The sequence below is a fragment of the Anomaloglossus baeobatrachus genome, chromosome 4, assembly GCF_048569485.1.
Source record: "Anomaloglossus baeobatrachus isolate aAnoBae1 chromosome 4, aAnoBae1.hap1, whole genome shotgun sequence".
Lineage (NCBI taxonomy): Eukaryota > Metazoa > Chordata > Amphibia > Anura > Aromobatidae > Anomaloglossus > Anomaloglossus baeobatrachus.
The window spans coordinates 632877974-632892458 of NC_134356.1; the positions used below are offsets into that span (position 1 = coordinate 632877974).

The window sequence follows — 14485 nt, forward strand, 5'->3', positions numbered from 1 at the left end:
TGCCACTGACAGACAGATGGAGCTCTGGTTGAAATCCATCTATGAAGCTATCGGCGCGTCGTTTGCTCCAGCATTCGCAGCCGTATGGGCACTCCAAGCTATTTCAGCTGGTTTGGCGCAGATTGACACGGTCACACGTACATCTGTTCCGCAAGTAGCGTCCTTAACCTCTCAAATGTCTGCATTTGCGTCTTACGCTATTAATGCTGTCCTGGACTCTACAAGCCGTACGGCAGTGGCGTCCGCCAACTCCGTGGTTTTACGCAGAGCATTGTGGTTAAGGGAATGGAAGGCAGATTCAGCTTCCAAGAAGTGCTTAACCAGTTTGCCATTTTCTGGTGACAGACTGTTTGGTGAGAGATTGGATGAAATCATTAAACAGTCCAAGGGTAAGGATTCATCCTTACCTCAGCCCAGACCAAATAAACCCCAACAGAGGAAGGGACAGTCGAGGTTTCGGTCCTTTCGAGGCTCGGGCAGGTCCCAATTCTCCTCGTCCAAAAGGACTCAAAAGGATCAGAGGAGCTCAGATTCTTGGCGGGCCCAGTCACGCCCAAAGAAAGCAGCCGGAGGAACCGCTACCAAAGCGGCTTCCTCATGACTTTCGGCCTCCTCTCTCCGCATCCTCGGTCGGTGGCAGGCTCTCCCGCTTTGGCGACATTTGGCTGCCACATGTCAAGGACCGTTGGGTGAGAGACATTCTGTCTCACGGGTACAGGATAGAGTTCAGTTCTCGTCCTCCAACTCGATTCTTCAGAACTTCTCCGCCTCCCGGCCGAGCCAATGCTCTTCTGCAGGCGGTGTGCTCTTTAAAGGCAGAAGGAGTGGTGATCCCTGTTCCTCTTCAGGAGCAAGGTCACGGTTTTTACTCCAATTTGTTTGTGGTGCCAAAAAAGGACGGGTCTTTCCGTCCTGTTCTGGACCTAAAACTGCTCAACAAGCATGTGAAAACCAGGCGGTTCCGGATGGAATCCCTCCGCTCCGTCATCGCCTCAATGTCTCAAGGAGATTTCCTAGCATCAATAGACATCAAAGATGCTTATCTCCACGTGCCGATTGCTCCAGAACACCAGCGTTTTCTACGCTTCGTTTTAGGAGACGAACACCTTCAGTTCGTAGCCCTGCCTTTCGGTCTGGCGACAGCCCCAAGGGTCTTCACCAAGGTCATGGCAGCAGTAGTAGCAGTCCTGCACTCTCAGGGTCACTCTGTGATCCCTTACTTGGACGATCTACTTGTCAAGGCACCCTCTCAAGAGGCATGCCAACACAGCCTGAACGTTGCGCTGGAGACTCTCCAGAGTTTCGGGTGGATCATCAACTTTTCAAAGTCAAATCTGACCCCAACCCAATCGATAACATACCTTGGCATGGAGTTTCATACTCTATCAGCGATAGTGATGCTTCCGCTGGACAAACAGCGTTCACTACAGACAGGGGTGCAATCTCTCCTTCACGGCCAGTCGCATCCCTTGAGACGCCTCATGCACTTCCTGGGGAAGATGGTAGCAGCAATGGAGGCAGTCCCTTTCGCGCAGTTTCATCTGCGTCCATTACAATGGGACATTCTCCGCCAATGGGACGGGAAGTCGAAGTCCCTGGACAGGAACGTCTCCCTTTCTCAGGCGGCCAAGGATTCTCTTCAGTGGTGGCTTCTTCCCACCTCATTGTCAATAGGAAAGTCTTTCCTACCCCCATCCTGGGCGGTGGTCACAACGGACGCGAGTCTATCAGGGTGGGGAGCAGTTTTTCTCCACCACAGGGCTCAGGGTACGTGGACTCAACAAGAGTCCACACTTCAGATCAATGTTCTGGAAATCAGAGCAGTGTATCTTGCCCTACAAGCCTTCCAGCAGTGGCTAGAAGGCAAGCAGATCCGAATTCAGTCGGACAACTCCACAGCGGTGGCATACATCAACCACCAAGGAGGGACACGCAGTCGGCAAGCCTTCCAGGAAGTCCGGCGGATTCTGACGTGGGTGGAAGACACGGCATCCACCATATCCGCAGTTCACATCCCGGGCGTAGAAAACTGGGAAGCAGACTTCCTCAGTCGCCAGGGTATGGACGCAGGGGAATGGTCTCTTCACCCGGACGTGTTTCAGGAGATCTGTCGCCGCTGGGGGAGGCCGGACGTCGACCTAATGGCGTCTCGGCACAACAACAAGGTCCCAGCTTTTATGGCACGGTCTCACGATCACCGAGCTCGGGCGGCGGACGCCTTAGTTCAAGATTGGTCGCAGTTCCGGCTGCCTTATGTGTTCCCACCTCTGGCGCTGTTGCCCAGAGTGTTACGCAAGATCAGGTCCGACTGCCGCCGCGCCCTCCTCGTCGCTCCAGACTGGCCAAGGAGGTCGTGGTACCCGGATCTGTGGCATCTCACGGTAGGACAACCGTGGGCAATACCAGACCGGCCAGACTTGCTGTCTCAAGGGCCGTTTTTCCATCAGAATTCTGCGGCCCTGAGCCTGACTGTGTGGCCATTGAGTCCTGGATCCTAGCGTCTTCAGTACTATCTCAAGAGGTCATTGCCACCATGAGACAGGCTAGGAAACTATCCTCTGCCAAGATCTACCACAGGACGTGGAAGATATTCTTAACTTGGTGCTCTGCTCAGGAAGTTTCTCCCTGGCCATTTGCTTTGCCTACCTTTCTTTCCTTCCTGCAATCCGGGTTGGAAAAAGGTCTGTCGCTCGGCTCCCTTAAGGGACAAGTCTCTGCGCTATCTGTATTTTTTCAGAAGCGCCTAGCACGACTTCCTCAGGTACGCACGTTCCTGCAAGGGGTTTGTCATATCGTCCCTCCTTACAAGCGGCCGTTAGAGCCCTGGGATCTGAACAGGGTTCTAATTGCTCTCCAGAAGCCGCCTTTCGAGCCTTTGAGGGATGTTTCCCTTTCTCGCCTTTCACAGAAAGTGGCCTTTCTAGTAGCGGTCACGTCTCTTCGGAGAGTGTCCGAGCTAGCAGCGCTGTCATGCAAATCTCCCTTCCTGGTGTTTCACCAGGACAAGGTGGTTCTGCGCCCGATTCCGGAGTTTCTCCCTAAGGTGGTATCCCCCTTTCATCTCAATCAGGATATCTCCTTACCTTCTTTGTGTCCTCGTCCAGTTCATCAATGTGAAAAGGATTTGCATTTGTTGGATCTGGTGAGAGCACTCAGAATCTACATTTCCCGCACGGCACCTCTGCGCCGCTCGGATGCACTCTTTGTCCTTGTCGCCGGCCAGCGTAAAGGGTTGCAGGCTTCCAAATCCACCCTGGCTCGGTGGATCAAGGAACCAATTCTTGAAGGCTACCGTTCTGCGGGGCTTCCGGTTCCATCAGGGCTGAAGGCCCATTCTACCAGAGCCGTGGGTGCGTCCTGGGCATTACGGCACCAGGCTACGGCTCAGCAAGTGTGCCAGGCGGCTACCTGGTCGAGTCTGCACACTTTTACCAAGCATTATCAGGTGCATACCTATGCTTCGGCGGACGCCAGCCTAGGTAGACAAGTCCTTCAGGCGGCGATTGCTCACCTGTAGAAAAGGGCCGTTTTTATGGCCCTATCACGAGGTATTATTTTACCCACCCAGGGATTGCTTTTGGACATCCCAATTGTCTGGGTCTCCCAATAGAGCGACAAAGAAGAAGGGAATTTTGTTTACTTACCGTAAATTTTTTTTCTTCTAGCTCTATTTGGGAGACCCAGCACCCGCCCTGTTTTTTTGTATACACATGTTGTTCATGTTGAATGGTTTCAGTTCTCCGATATTCCTTCGGATTGAATTTGCTTAAACCAGTTTATTGGCTTTCCTCCTTCTTGCTTTTGCACTAAAACTGAGGAGCCCGTGATCCCACGGGGGGTGTATAGGCAGTAGGGGAGGGGCCTTACACTTTTAAGTGTAATACTTTGTGTGGCCTCCGGAGGCAGTAGCTATACACCCAATTGTCTGGGTCTCCCAATTAGAGCTAGAAGAAAAGGAATTTACGGTAAGTAAACAAAATTCCCTTCTTCTACACTCACCTTCTCCAGCGCTGCTGTCTCTGCCGCTGCTGTCACTTGCTTCCGACCCCCGCTCATTATGCTCATCGCATATTCACTCCACTGCGGGCCGGAAGCAGCAGCAGCGGGGAGTGGGCAGGACCTGAGACCAAAGATCAGCACCACGGACAGCAACACCAGAGACAGGTGAGCAAAAAGTTCCTGCTCTCCGTGTGTTATCACGGATAGCACATGGACAACACACGTGTGCCATAAACACGCCACACAGAGGGCAATACGCACCTTTGACACGTCCGTGAAAAACGTGCGTGATTGTCACTGACGTGTGAAAGCAGCCTTAAAGGGAGATTTCCAAAATATTAAATTAACCCCGATACATTGAATAAACGATAACTTACTGAACCCTGTGGGACCAACTATTGGGAACCCCTATGATCCCCAGATCAGAGCAATAGAACCGACTAGAATCATTCATATCTAGGGGACTGACAAATACAGCACCACAGAATCACATCCTCTCCAAGTCCAGGCTCAACACCCTATTCCAGGATTGCAGGACATCCCAGTCTTTGGGATATGTTACTATGTACAGAATAACCCTTTAAAGGGAACCTGTCACCAGTTTTTTGCCCTATAAGCTGCGGCCACCACCAGTGGGCTCTTATATACAGTATGTTAGAATGCTGTATATAAGAGCCCAGGCTGCTGTGTAGAACATAAAGAAACACTTTATAATACTCGCCTAAACCGGTCGCTGTGGTGGATGTGGCCCAGATGGGAGTCTTCGTCCTTCGGTGCCGGCGCCACCTCTTTTGGCCATCTTTGTCGCCGCCTCGGTCGTCCTTCTGAAGCCGCGGTGCTAGATGCGTCCGACATCATACACACTCGCCGGCATTCAGGTCCTGAGCAGAGCAGATCAAAGTATTGTAGTGCGCATGCGCTGGACCAACGAGATGTGTATGATGTAGATGTGTCATGCACCCCAGCTTCATCAGGAGGACGAAGATGGCCGAAAGAGGTGGTGCCTGCACCGGAGGACGAAAATGCCTATCTGAGCCACATCCACCGCAGCGACTGATTTAGGTGAGTATTATACAGTGTTTTTTATGTTCTACACACAGTGGTCTGGGCTCTTATATACATCATGTTAGAATGCTGTATGTAAGAGCCCACTGGTGATGGCTGCAGCTTTTAGGGTAAAAAAAACTGGTGACAGGTTCCCTTTAAAGAGAACCTGCCATGCAAAAAAATGCTAATCTGTAGGTTAATAGTGTTTTACAGCTGCTCGGCTGCCACATTGATATCCCAGCTACCAGGAGGAAACTAACTTTTCCTCCCAGCAGCCTCTGGCTTTCAGTGATAGAGGTGCAGCCAGTTTGGCTTCAGCCATCAGTTAGTACATAGAGTGTGCAGCTGCATCAGTACAGATATAAATGTGCCGCCAAACCTACCACTGCCGACAGCAGTGCACAGACATCTGCGCTTCATCACGAGAACAATCATTGCCCGTAGGGCCGGATTACCCAAACGTTCCTAGCACTGATTTTCCATGCCCATCCTAGTCCGCGGCTGCTGTATGGGTGCATCATCATTATCTGGTGACATCTCTGTTTTATCATTGCAGGAGGAGAATATTACACCAAAAACTCTCATACAGGATCCCACACTCCAGACAAAAGAAAGTGTAAGTCGTAGCAATAAACCATCAGTGTGAAGGCGACTGTATTAAAGGGGGTCTTCCTTTTCTCAGAAGCCCAATCGTATGTGGGAGATTGCCTGAAAAAAGGTTCTGTGGTTTGGGGGGGGAGGGGGGGATAATAAAATGTCATGTACCCCGATAGCGAATTTTGAGTTAACATCAGGACGGTGGGATTTAGTTTAGGATCTTCTGGACAAAAATGGAGACTAGTTACAAGCAGCACTTTTTCTTTAGAAATGTTTGTAACCTTTCTGCAGCCATTTCCCAGCAAAACCTATGACGAGTTTAAAGACATGACAAGAGAAATACAAGGCCAGGTATCCATCCACATCTTTAAACTCGTCAAGAGCTGGATATTGACTAAAAGGGCCACTTAATATGGTGGTTATGGTAGTCTCCTAAAAAGAGCCACTCCTTGGCTAGGTCCTTCCCGGAGGGATATCTGGCTATTTTCCGTACTGAGACGCCTAACAGAGGCTCCACGGATCTTTTTTGATTTTACATGATATTGATGACTTATTTCTGAGATGAGCCATCATTATCAAATTAATGGGGGTTCACCCCTGGCACCCCCAGATCAGCTGTTACCAGGTTGCCAGGTATCAGACAACGACTGTAGGTCAACCATATCATTGTGGCGGAAAACCCCTTTAGGCCCTGTGCGCACACTGCGTTTTTACCCGCGGTTTTGATGCAGAAATTTCTTGAGAAATGTTTGTAACCTTTCTGCAGACATTCCCCAGCAAAACCTATGGAAAAAAATAGCTGTGCGCACTGCGTTTTTTTTCCTCAAGAACATTCTTTCTGCAGAATTTCTTGAGAAAATGTGCATGTCACTTCTTTTCCGCAGGTACCTGCGGTTTTTGTCATAGATAATGGTAAAAACCGCGGGGACCAATTTGCGGAAAATCCGCGGCAAAAACGCGGGTGCGGTTTGCGGTTTTTACTGTGGGGGCGGGATTCTTTCAGAGGGTCCGTTTTTTTTCTTAAGAAAATGACACTTTCTAGTGTGCACATAGCCTTAAGTTTTGTGATGGGCCTCCACCGTTGTGCACTGGGGACTGGTGAACATTCATTTTTCACACCCTTTATTGCTTGCTTGTTTCTACAGGCAAAAGCCAGCGCCAATGGAGTGTAACTGGAGCAGAGGACATCCCCCGTGTCCTTGTTGGAGGACATCCCCCGTGTCCTTGTTGGAGGACATCCCCCGTGTCCCTGTTGGAGGACATCCCCCGTGTCCCTGTTGGAGGACATCCCCCGTGTCCCTGTTGGAGGACATCCCCCGTGTCCCTGTTGGAGGACATCCCCCGTGTCCCTGTTGGAGGACATCCCCCGTGTCCCTGTTGTGTCACTATTGATCATGACTCTGAACATGGACTTTTAGTCCATGAATGAATCTTTAAAAAGACCTCACCTCTGGGACCTGCGGAGTCGTCTGACCAATCTTCTACTGAGACCCCGGTGACTGGGGTTGGGGGATGTCCCAGTCGCTCTGAAGCAATGGAAATCCTAAGCTGTTATAACCAATTCTCAATTGTTGGGGGACATATCCCAAAAAAACTATTACCTTGTGTAAAAAAAAACAAACAGAGGGTGCATCTAATCTCCACCCGATGCTTTTATTTTTGATAGTATATTATATAATTAACGGATTTGTAATATATATGTATATATTCCCCTGTCTGTATTGGTGACTACAGATTTCACATGTGCAATAGCCCAGCGTCTCGGGCTGTCGGCCATCTGCAGAGGCTGTGGGACAGTTCGGGAATTGGTGCAGTTCTCTCTGCGTCTACCACAGCAGGAAGTCCCAGCAAGTCTCAGAGCTGGATCGGCGGCTGAGGCATCTTCTTTGGTGCTAGATTTCACTTCTCAGCGGCAGCAACGGCAAACTCTCCTGAATAAGGAACGTTTTGGACAGAAAATGGAGGAACCCTTTAAATGCTGATTCCAGTTTATCCGTTTCTTTAGAGCCTCTCTGTAAGGGATCTCGCATCTCGCCCGACTGTCACTTATGAAATCATGTGCCATTACTCGAGCTGATCTTGCTGGAAAAATGTAGGTTACCCATTCTCCCTGTCAATGTAGGCCTCCCCTACTCAATTTGAAGATATCCGGTAGGGGACAATGGGGTTGGTAAGGCCCGGCCCAGTTGTCAATGTTGTCCTAGATTTCCAGGAGGTATAACCAGAGGGACTTCACAATTAAAATGATACGTTTATGGGAGGTGCTGGAAACCTGACACCGCAAAAGAGCCAATATTTGGGTGATACTCTCCATGAAAGAATCAAGAAATCTGAATTTCCCCAAATTATCGTTTTTAATAACTGTCCTTAACCTCTTCCCAATACATGACGTACTGGGTACATCATGGATCGTGTCAGGTTAATGCCTGCCGCAGCCGGCAGCGATCCCTGCACATGTCAGCTGATTTGAACAGCTGACATGTGCGGCTATCAGGCACAAGTGGATTCACTCCCCACTCATGCCTGTTAACCCCTTACAGTGCGCTGTGAAAATGTGACAGTGCGATGTAATAGCAGGCCGCGGTAAGCATTCACTTATTACCTTTCTCCATCGGAAGTCACTTCACATGATGTGATCACGTGGATCTGATGGTTGCCATGGTAGCACACGTTCATGTGATGACTCCTGTAGCTATCATGAGCCACTTCCTCTTACACCCAGCAGGGCGCCGTTTGTAATAGGAGAGCAGCTTTTCTGCAGATCTCAGCTGTGTAGCTGTGGTCTGGAGAAATGGAAGAGCGATCAGGACTGCTGATCGCTATAGCCCCCTAAGGGGACTAGTAAAAAAAAAAAAAAAAAGTTTTAAAAAATGAAAAAAAATCTAAAAGTTCAAATCACCCCCCATTTGCCCCATTGAAAATTAAAGGGTTAAAAAAAATATACACACATTTGGTATCACCGCATTCATAAACGCCCAATCTATCTAAATATAAAGTCAATTAATCCGATCGGTAAATGGCGTAGCGGTAAAAAAAAAATTCCAAATGCCAAAATTACGTTATTTTGGTTGCTGCGAATCTTGCGCAAAATGTGTTAACAGGCGATCAAAAAAGCATCTGCGCAAAAATGGTACCGTTAAAAACATCAGCTCATGACGCAAAAAATAAGCAGTTACTGAGCCATAGATCCCGGAAAATGAGAACGATACGGGTCACGGAAAATCGCACAAAAGGTGCGCTTTTTTGGACAGATTTCTGAATTTTTTTTAACCTTTTAGATAAAAGTAAACCTATAGATGTTTGGTGTCTACGAACTCGTACCGACCTCAGGCATCACACCGACTCATCGGTTTTACCATATAGTGAACATGGTGAATAAACTATCCCAAAACTATCATGCAATCACACTTTTTTTGCACTTGGAATTTTTTTTGCCGTTTTCCAGCACACTATATGGTAAAACTTATGGTTTCATTTAAAAGTATTAAAAGTCCAACTCTGCCTACAGAAAATAAGCCCTTATATGGCAAGACTGACAGAAAAATAAAAAAGTTACGGCATTCAGAAGAAGAGGAGCGAATCCCCCCCCCCCCCGAAAAATACGGGTGAAAGGGTTAAAGGGAATCTTTCACCAGGTTTTTGCTCCCCCATCTGAGAGCAGCATAATGTAGAGACAGAAACCCTGATTCCAGCGATGTCACTTATTGAGCTGTTTGCTGCTATTTTGATAAAATCTGTGTTCTCTCTGCTGCAGATCTAGCAGTTATACCGAGCTCATGAATATGCTGGACTACCTGCAGCACGCCAAGTAGTCGTGTAATGATAATCTGCTGCTGATTAAACAGTGATTTTTATGAAAGCTACACTAAGCAGCTCAGTAAGTGACACATCGCTGGAATCAGGGTCTCTGCCCCTACATTATGCTGCTCTCAGATTAGGTGGCAAAAACTTGGTTACAGGTTCCCTTTAAAATTCTTCTCTCCTGCTCCTCCTGTGTCATAATGTTAATAATCTTGGTGTCATTACATGACCCATCATATCATGTCAACATGTAGCCGAGTCATGATCACTGGGGCGGCCGGATCCTTGGAAAAGAAAGGACAAGGGCAGAAGAACAGAGAAGAAGCTTATAAGAAAGCATTTTACCGGTGTATTTTGGGGAGACATTGGGGGGACTTTCTGAATCTTGAGAAAAGCGCATCAGTAGAGGTTTTGGACACTGCTGTCGGCTCTGACTTGTGATATATTCCTGTACATGCAATGAATATATTACTACAGTCAGGTAAAAAATACATCTTTGGTGCATTATTTTATGTGTTTACAGGGTGCACATATTATTTCAATGTTTTGGACACTATAATCAGTTTGTTTTTATGTTCGGCGCCCGTCAGTAGGAGGCGCTGTCTGGTTCTCCATGTGCTGAAAATAAAATGACATTTACTACTATGTCTCCTGGATTTTGGTGAGCTCTATGTTCTACCCTTAACTACAGAAAGCTCAGCCTCATATAGTTTCAAAACAATCAGTGTTTTATCAGCAGGAGATTATCACTGCAGGACTAGGTGTCACATGCCAGGCAGTCCAGCTGCTCTGTGTAACCCCGCCCCCAGCAATGATTGGCAGCTGGGTGACGATGTACTGTGATGTGGGCGGGGTTATACACAGCTCGGCATTCTGAGCTTTGCTACATCTACAGCAGAGAAAACGGATTTTATCAAAACTTCACCAAGCAGTCCAGTAAGTTATACATCACTGGAATCAGGGTTTCTGTCCCTACATCATGCTGCTCATAGATTACATAGCAAAAAACCCAATTTTATATATATATATATGTATGTATATATATATATATATATATATATATATATATATATATATATGTATATGTATGTATATATATATATATATATATATATATATATATATATATAATATATTTTTATAATCTGGGCATATATGAGTGTGTGTGTTATATATACATATAATGTATATGTGTGTATTTAATATGTGTGTATTATATATTTAATATATTATATATAATATTTATATATAATATATATTAATATATATATATCATATATTAATATATATATATATATATATATATATATATATATATATATATTTTTATATATATATATATATATTTATATATATTATATATAATATAATATATATATATATATATTTATATATATTATATATTTATATATATTATATATTTATATATATTATATATTTATATATATTATATATTTATATATAATATATATATTTATATATAATATATATATTTATATATTAATATAATATTTATATATATTATATATTTATATATTATATATATATTTCTTCATCGTTCCTATGGGAGACCCAGACCATGGGTGTATAGCTTCTGCCTCCGGAGGACACACAAAGTACTACACTAAAAAGTGTAGCTCCTCCCTCCGAGCATATACACCCCCTGCATAACCAAATATAGCCAGTTCAATGCTTTGTGTTCAGGAGGCACACATCCACACATGCATTCTCATCTGATTTTTGATTTTAAAGAAGTTTGAAGAAAAGCGGGTCCAAGCCTGGACCCCCGGCATGTCCCTTCTCACCCCACTGTGTCGGCGGTGTTGTTAAGGTTGATTTCAGGGCTGGAGCCTTACATGCCGCGCTCCTTCACCATCCCTCGGGCTCTGGCTTGAAGTGGGAGCCAGCACGGCTCTCACTGCCTTGCAGGAGACCGGTCTCCATCCGCAGCCCTTTCAGGATCCTGCTGGACGGAGCACTCATCCCTCAGGGACCTGGCCCTGCGTCTCACAAGCTAAGTATTTGAGACGTTATTGTCGGGGGGTCCCTTGCACTTTATTGTTGGGGAGAGTGTGTTATTTACCCTTTGTAACATTTCCGGCCGGTTCTCTGGTTTTCACCTGAGAACCGCGCCGAGGGTGCCTGCGCGCCGGCCGCATTGTAAAATTTAGGCCCCGGCCTCGCCTGAGGCCTAGTTTCGTTTTCACTGCCTCTGCATGTCAGTCATGCAGAGGGACAGTGCGGCTCCGCCCACCGGCCGTTCGGCACAGGGGAGGACACTCCTCTCTGAGGAGATGTTTCCCTCCCCTGTATATCTCCTTAGCCCTCGGGATCCCGCTCTTTCACTAGGCCCCGCCCCCTCTCCTCGCTCCGGCGCCATTTTATCAGCGTTCTCACACTGATCGGCGCTGGCTGCAGCATCTCTGCTAATCTGTCTGGGGGTCCGAGCTGTGGGATCCGGAGGGCACACAAACGGTCTGGTAAGCCACAACCTCCGGTTGTAGACCTTCTTATACACTCTCTGGGGGCATTCTGGCTCAGAGCCCCCACTTCAGCAGCATGTCTCACACTAGGAGCAAGGCTGCAAGGCTGTACTCAATATGCACTGCATGTAAGCTCGTACTGCCTGAACCGAGCACATATCCTCATTGTGATACCTGCTCTAACATGGTGGTGCCTCAGCCTGGAGTCTCCCCAGTGGTCCCTCCGGCTGCTCCGGCCCCGGTGGCTGAACCCCCGGCTTGGGTAGAATCCTTCTCTAAGTCTATCTCCCAGTCCTTTGCCGACTCCATGGGAGAGTTGTCCCGGACTCTGCTGAGCATGCATCAGCCCCCTTCTCAGGCGCCTCTGCTGCTACGGCTCGCTCTGCAGAGCTCAGAGGATTCTTCATCTGCTCCTAGACCCCGTCCTCCTAAAAGCAGACGCAGGGTCCCCTCTCCTTCCTCGTCCCGCGGCTCTGATTCAAGAGCTGACTCGCAGGACGAGGAGGATATCTTTTCTAGGGGCTCGGACGCTACCTCCATGTGCCCCATTGATCTGACCGAGGGTGACGCAGATGTTAGTGATTTGATTGCATCCATTAATTCTGTACTGGACCTTAATCCGCCAGTATCAGAGGAGCAACCCTCTCTGGCAGAAAAGCACCAGTTTACCTTGCCTAAGAGAACAAGGAGTGTGTTCTTTAACCACTCCAGTTTTCAGGCCACTGTGACCAAGCCCAGGGCCTGTCCTGACAAACGCTTCCCAAAGCTTAGTTCTGATGACCGTTTTCCTTTTCCACCAGAGGTGGTCAAGGAGTGGGCTCACTCACCTAAGGTAGACCCTCCGGTGTCTAGACTCTCAGCCCGGACAGTTGTATCAGTGGCTGATGGCACCTCACTTAAGGATCCCACTGACCGCCAGGTTGACCTTCTGGCCAAATCTGTATATGAGGCGGCAGGGGCCTCGTTCTCCCCATCTTTTGCAGCAGTGTGGGCTCTCAAGACCATCTCTGCTTCTCTGGAGGAGATGCATTCCCTCACTAGGGACTCTATGCCTGAAATGGTTGCCTTAACTTCCCAGGCTTCAGCCTTTTCATCCTACGCCATGTCTGCCATGCTGGAGGCTTCTGACCGCACTGCGGTGGCTTCGGCTAATTCCCTCGCTATCCGCAGGATCTTGTGGCTTCGAGAGTGGAAGGCAGACGCTTCTTCAAAGAAGTACCTGGCTGGGCTCCCGCTCCCATTTGCTGGGTCCAGGCTGTTCGGTGAACAACTGGATGAGATTATTAAGGAAGCTACTGGTGAGAAGAGTACTTCCTTGCCACAGACTAAAACCAGGAAACCTGTCAGGGGCAGGAACCAGTCGAGGTTTCGTTCCTTTCGTTCCTCTAACTGGTCGTCCTCTAAGCCCTCGGCCTCGTCCAATAACTCAGCCAAGGACCAGAAGCCCAACTGGCGCACGAAGCCGCGTCCTCAGAAGTCCGCAGGAGCTGCTGCCACCAAGGCAGCCTCCTCTTGACTATCTGGCCGAGCCAGCAACGTCCTTGGTCGGTGGCAGGCTCTCCCACTTTGGCGACGTGTGGTTTCAACACGTCTCCAATCAGTGGGTGCGTGATATCATCTCCCACGGCTACAGGATAGAATTCTCTTCCAGCCCGCCAAACAGATTTTTTCTGTCAACTCCCCCCTGCTCCAAGGCCGCCGCCTTCTCTCAGGCTGTGGCATCCTTGCAGGCCAACGGAGTAATTGTACCGGTTCCCGCCCGGGAACGGTTCAGAGGTTTCTACTCAAATCTCTTCCTAGTCCCCAAAAAGGACGGTTCCTTCCGGCCCATCCTGGATCTCAAGCTTCTCAACAAGCATGTTCAGGTGCGGCATTTTCGCATGGAGTCTCTGCGATCAGTCATTGCCTCAATGACCCAAGGAGATTTCCTGGCATCCATCGACATCAGAGATGCCTATCTGCATGTGCCAATTGCAGTCTCACACCAGCGTTGGCTACGTTTTGCAATCGGAGAGGAACATTTCCAATTCGTGGCTCTCCCCTTCGGGTTAGCCACGGCCCCTCGAGTATTCACCAAGGTCATGGCAGCAGTGGTTGCGGTTCTGCACCTCCAGGGGTTGGCAGTGATTCCTTACCTGGACGACCTAGTCAAGGCTTCATCCAGTGCAGACTGTCAGAGGAGTGTCTCGCTTACTCTCGCCACTCTTGTTCAATTCGGGTGGCTTGTCAATCTGCCCAAGTCCACTCTGACTCCAACCCAGAGACTCACGTACCTAGGGATGCAATTTGAGACTCTGCCGGCACTTGTCAAGCTGCCCTTAGTCAAACAGCAGTCCCTCCATCTGGCGGTGCGCTCTCTGCTGAGGCCCCGCCGTCATTCCATCAGGCACCTAATGCAGGTGCTGGGTCAGATGGTGGCGTCAATGGAAGCGGTTCCTTTTGCCCAGTTCCATCTGCGTCCTCTGCAGCTGGACATTCTCCGCTGTTGGGACAAGCGGACTTCTTCCTTGCACAGGTTGGTGGCTCTGTCGCCACAGACCAGGGGCTCTCTTCAGTGG

At 48.3% G+C, this 14485-nt stretch overlaps 1 protein-coding gene across 3 annotated transcripts in view; it reads left to right on the forward strand.

Moving 5' to 3' along the window:
- The window catches only part of LETM2 (leucine zipper and EF-hand containing transmembrane protein 2), a 136620-nt gene that overhangs the window by 49582 nt on the left and 72553 nt on the right, over positions 1-14485 (forward strand). For 2 of the 3 annotated variants that reach the window (XM_075346393.1, XM_075346394.1), the window contains one exon: positions 5603-5662. In XM_075346393.1, the coding sequence (XP_075202508.1) occupies positions 5603-5662 (60 nt within the window). Of the gene's footprint in view, positions 1-5602; positions 5663-6788; positions 10094-14485 lie in introns of those variants that run through there. The other variant, XM_075346395.1, reaches the window with a different exon arrangement.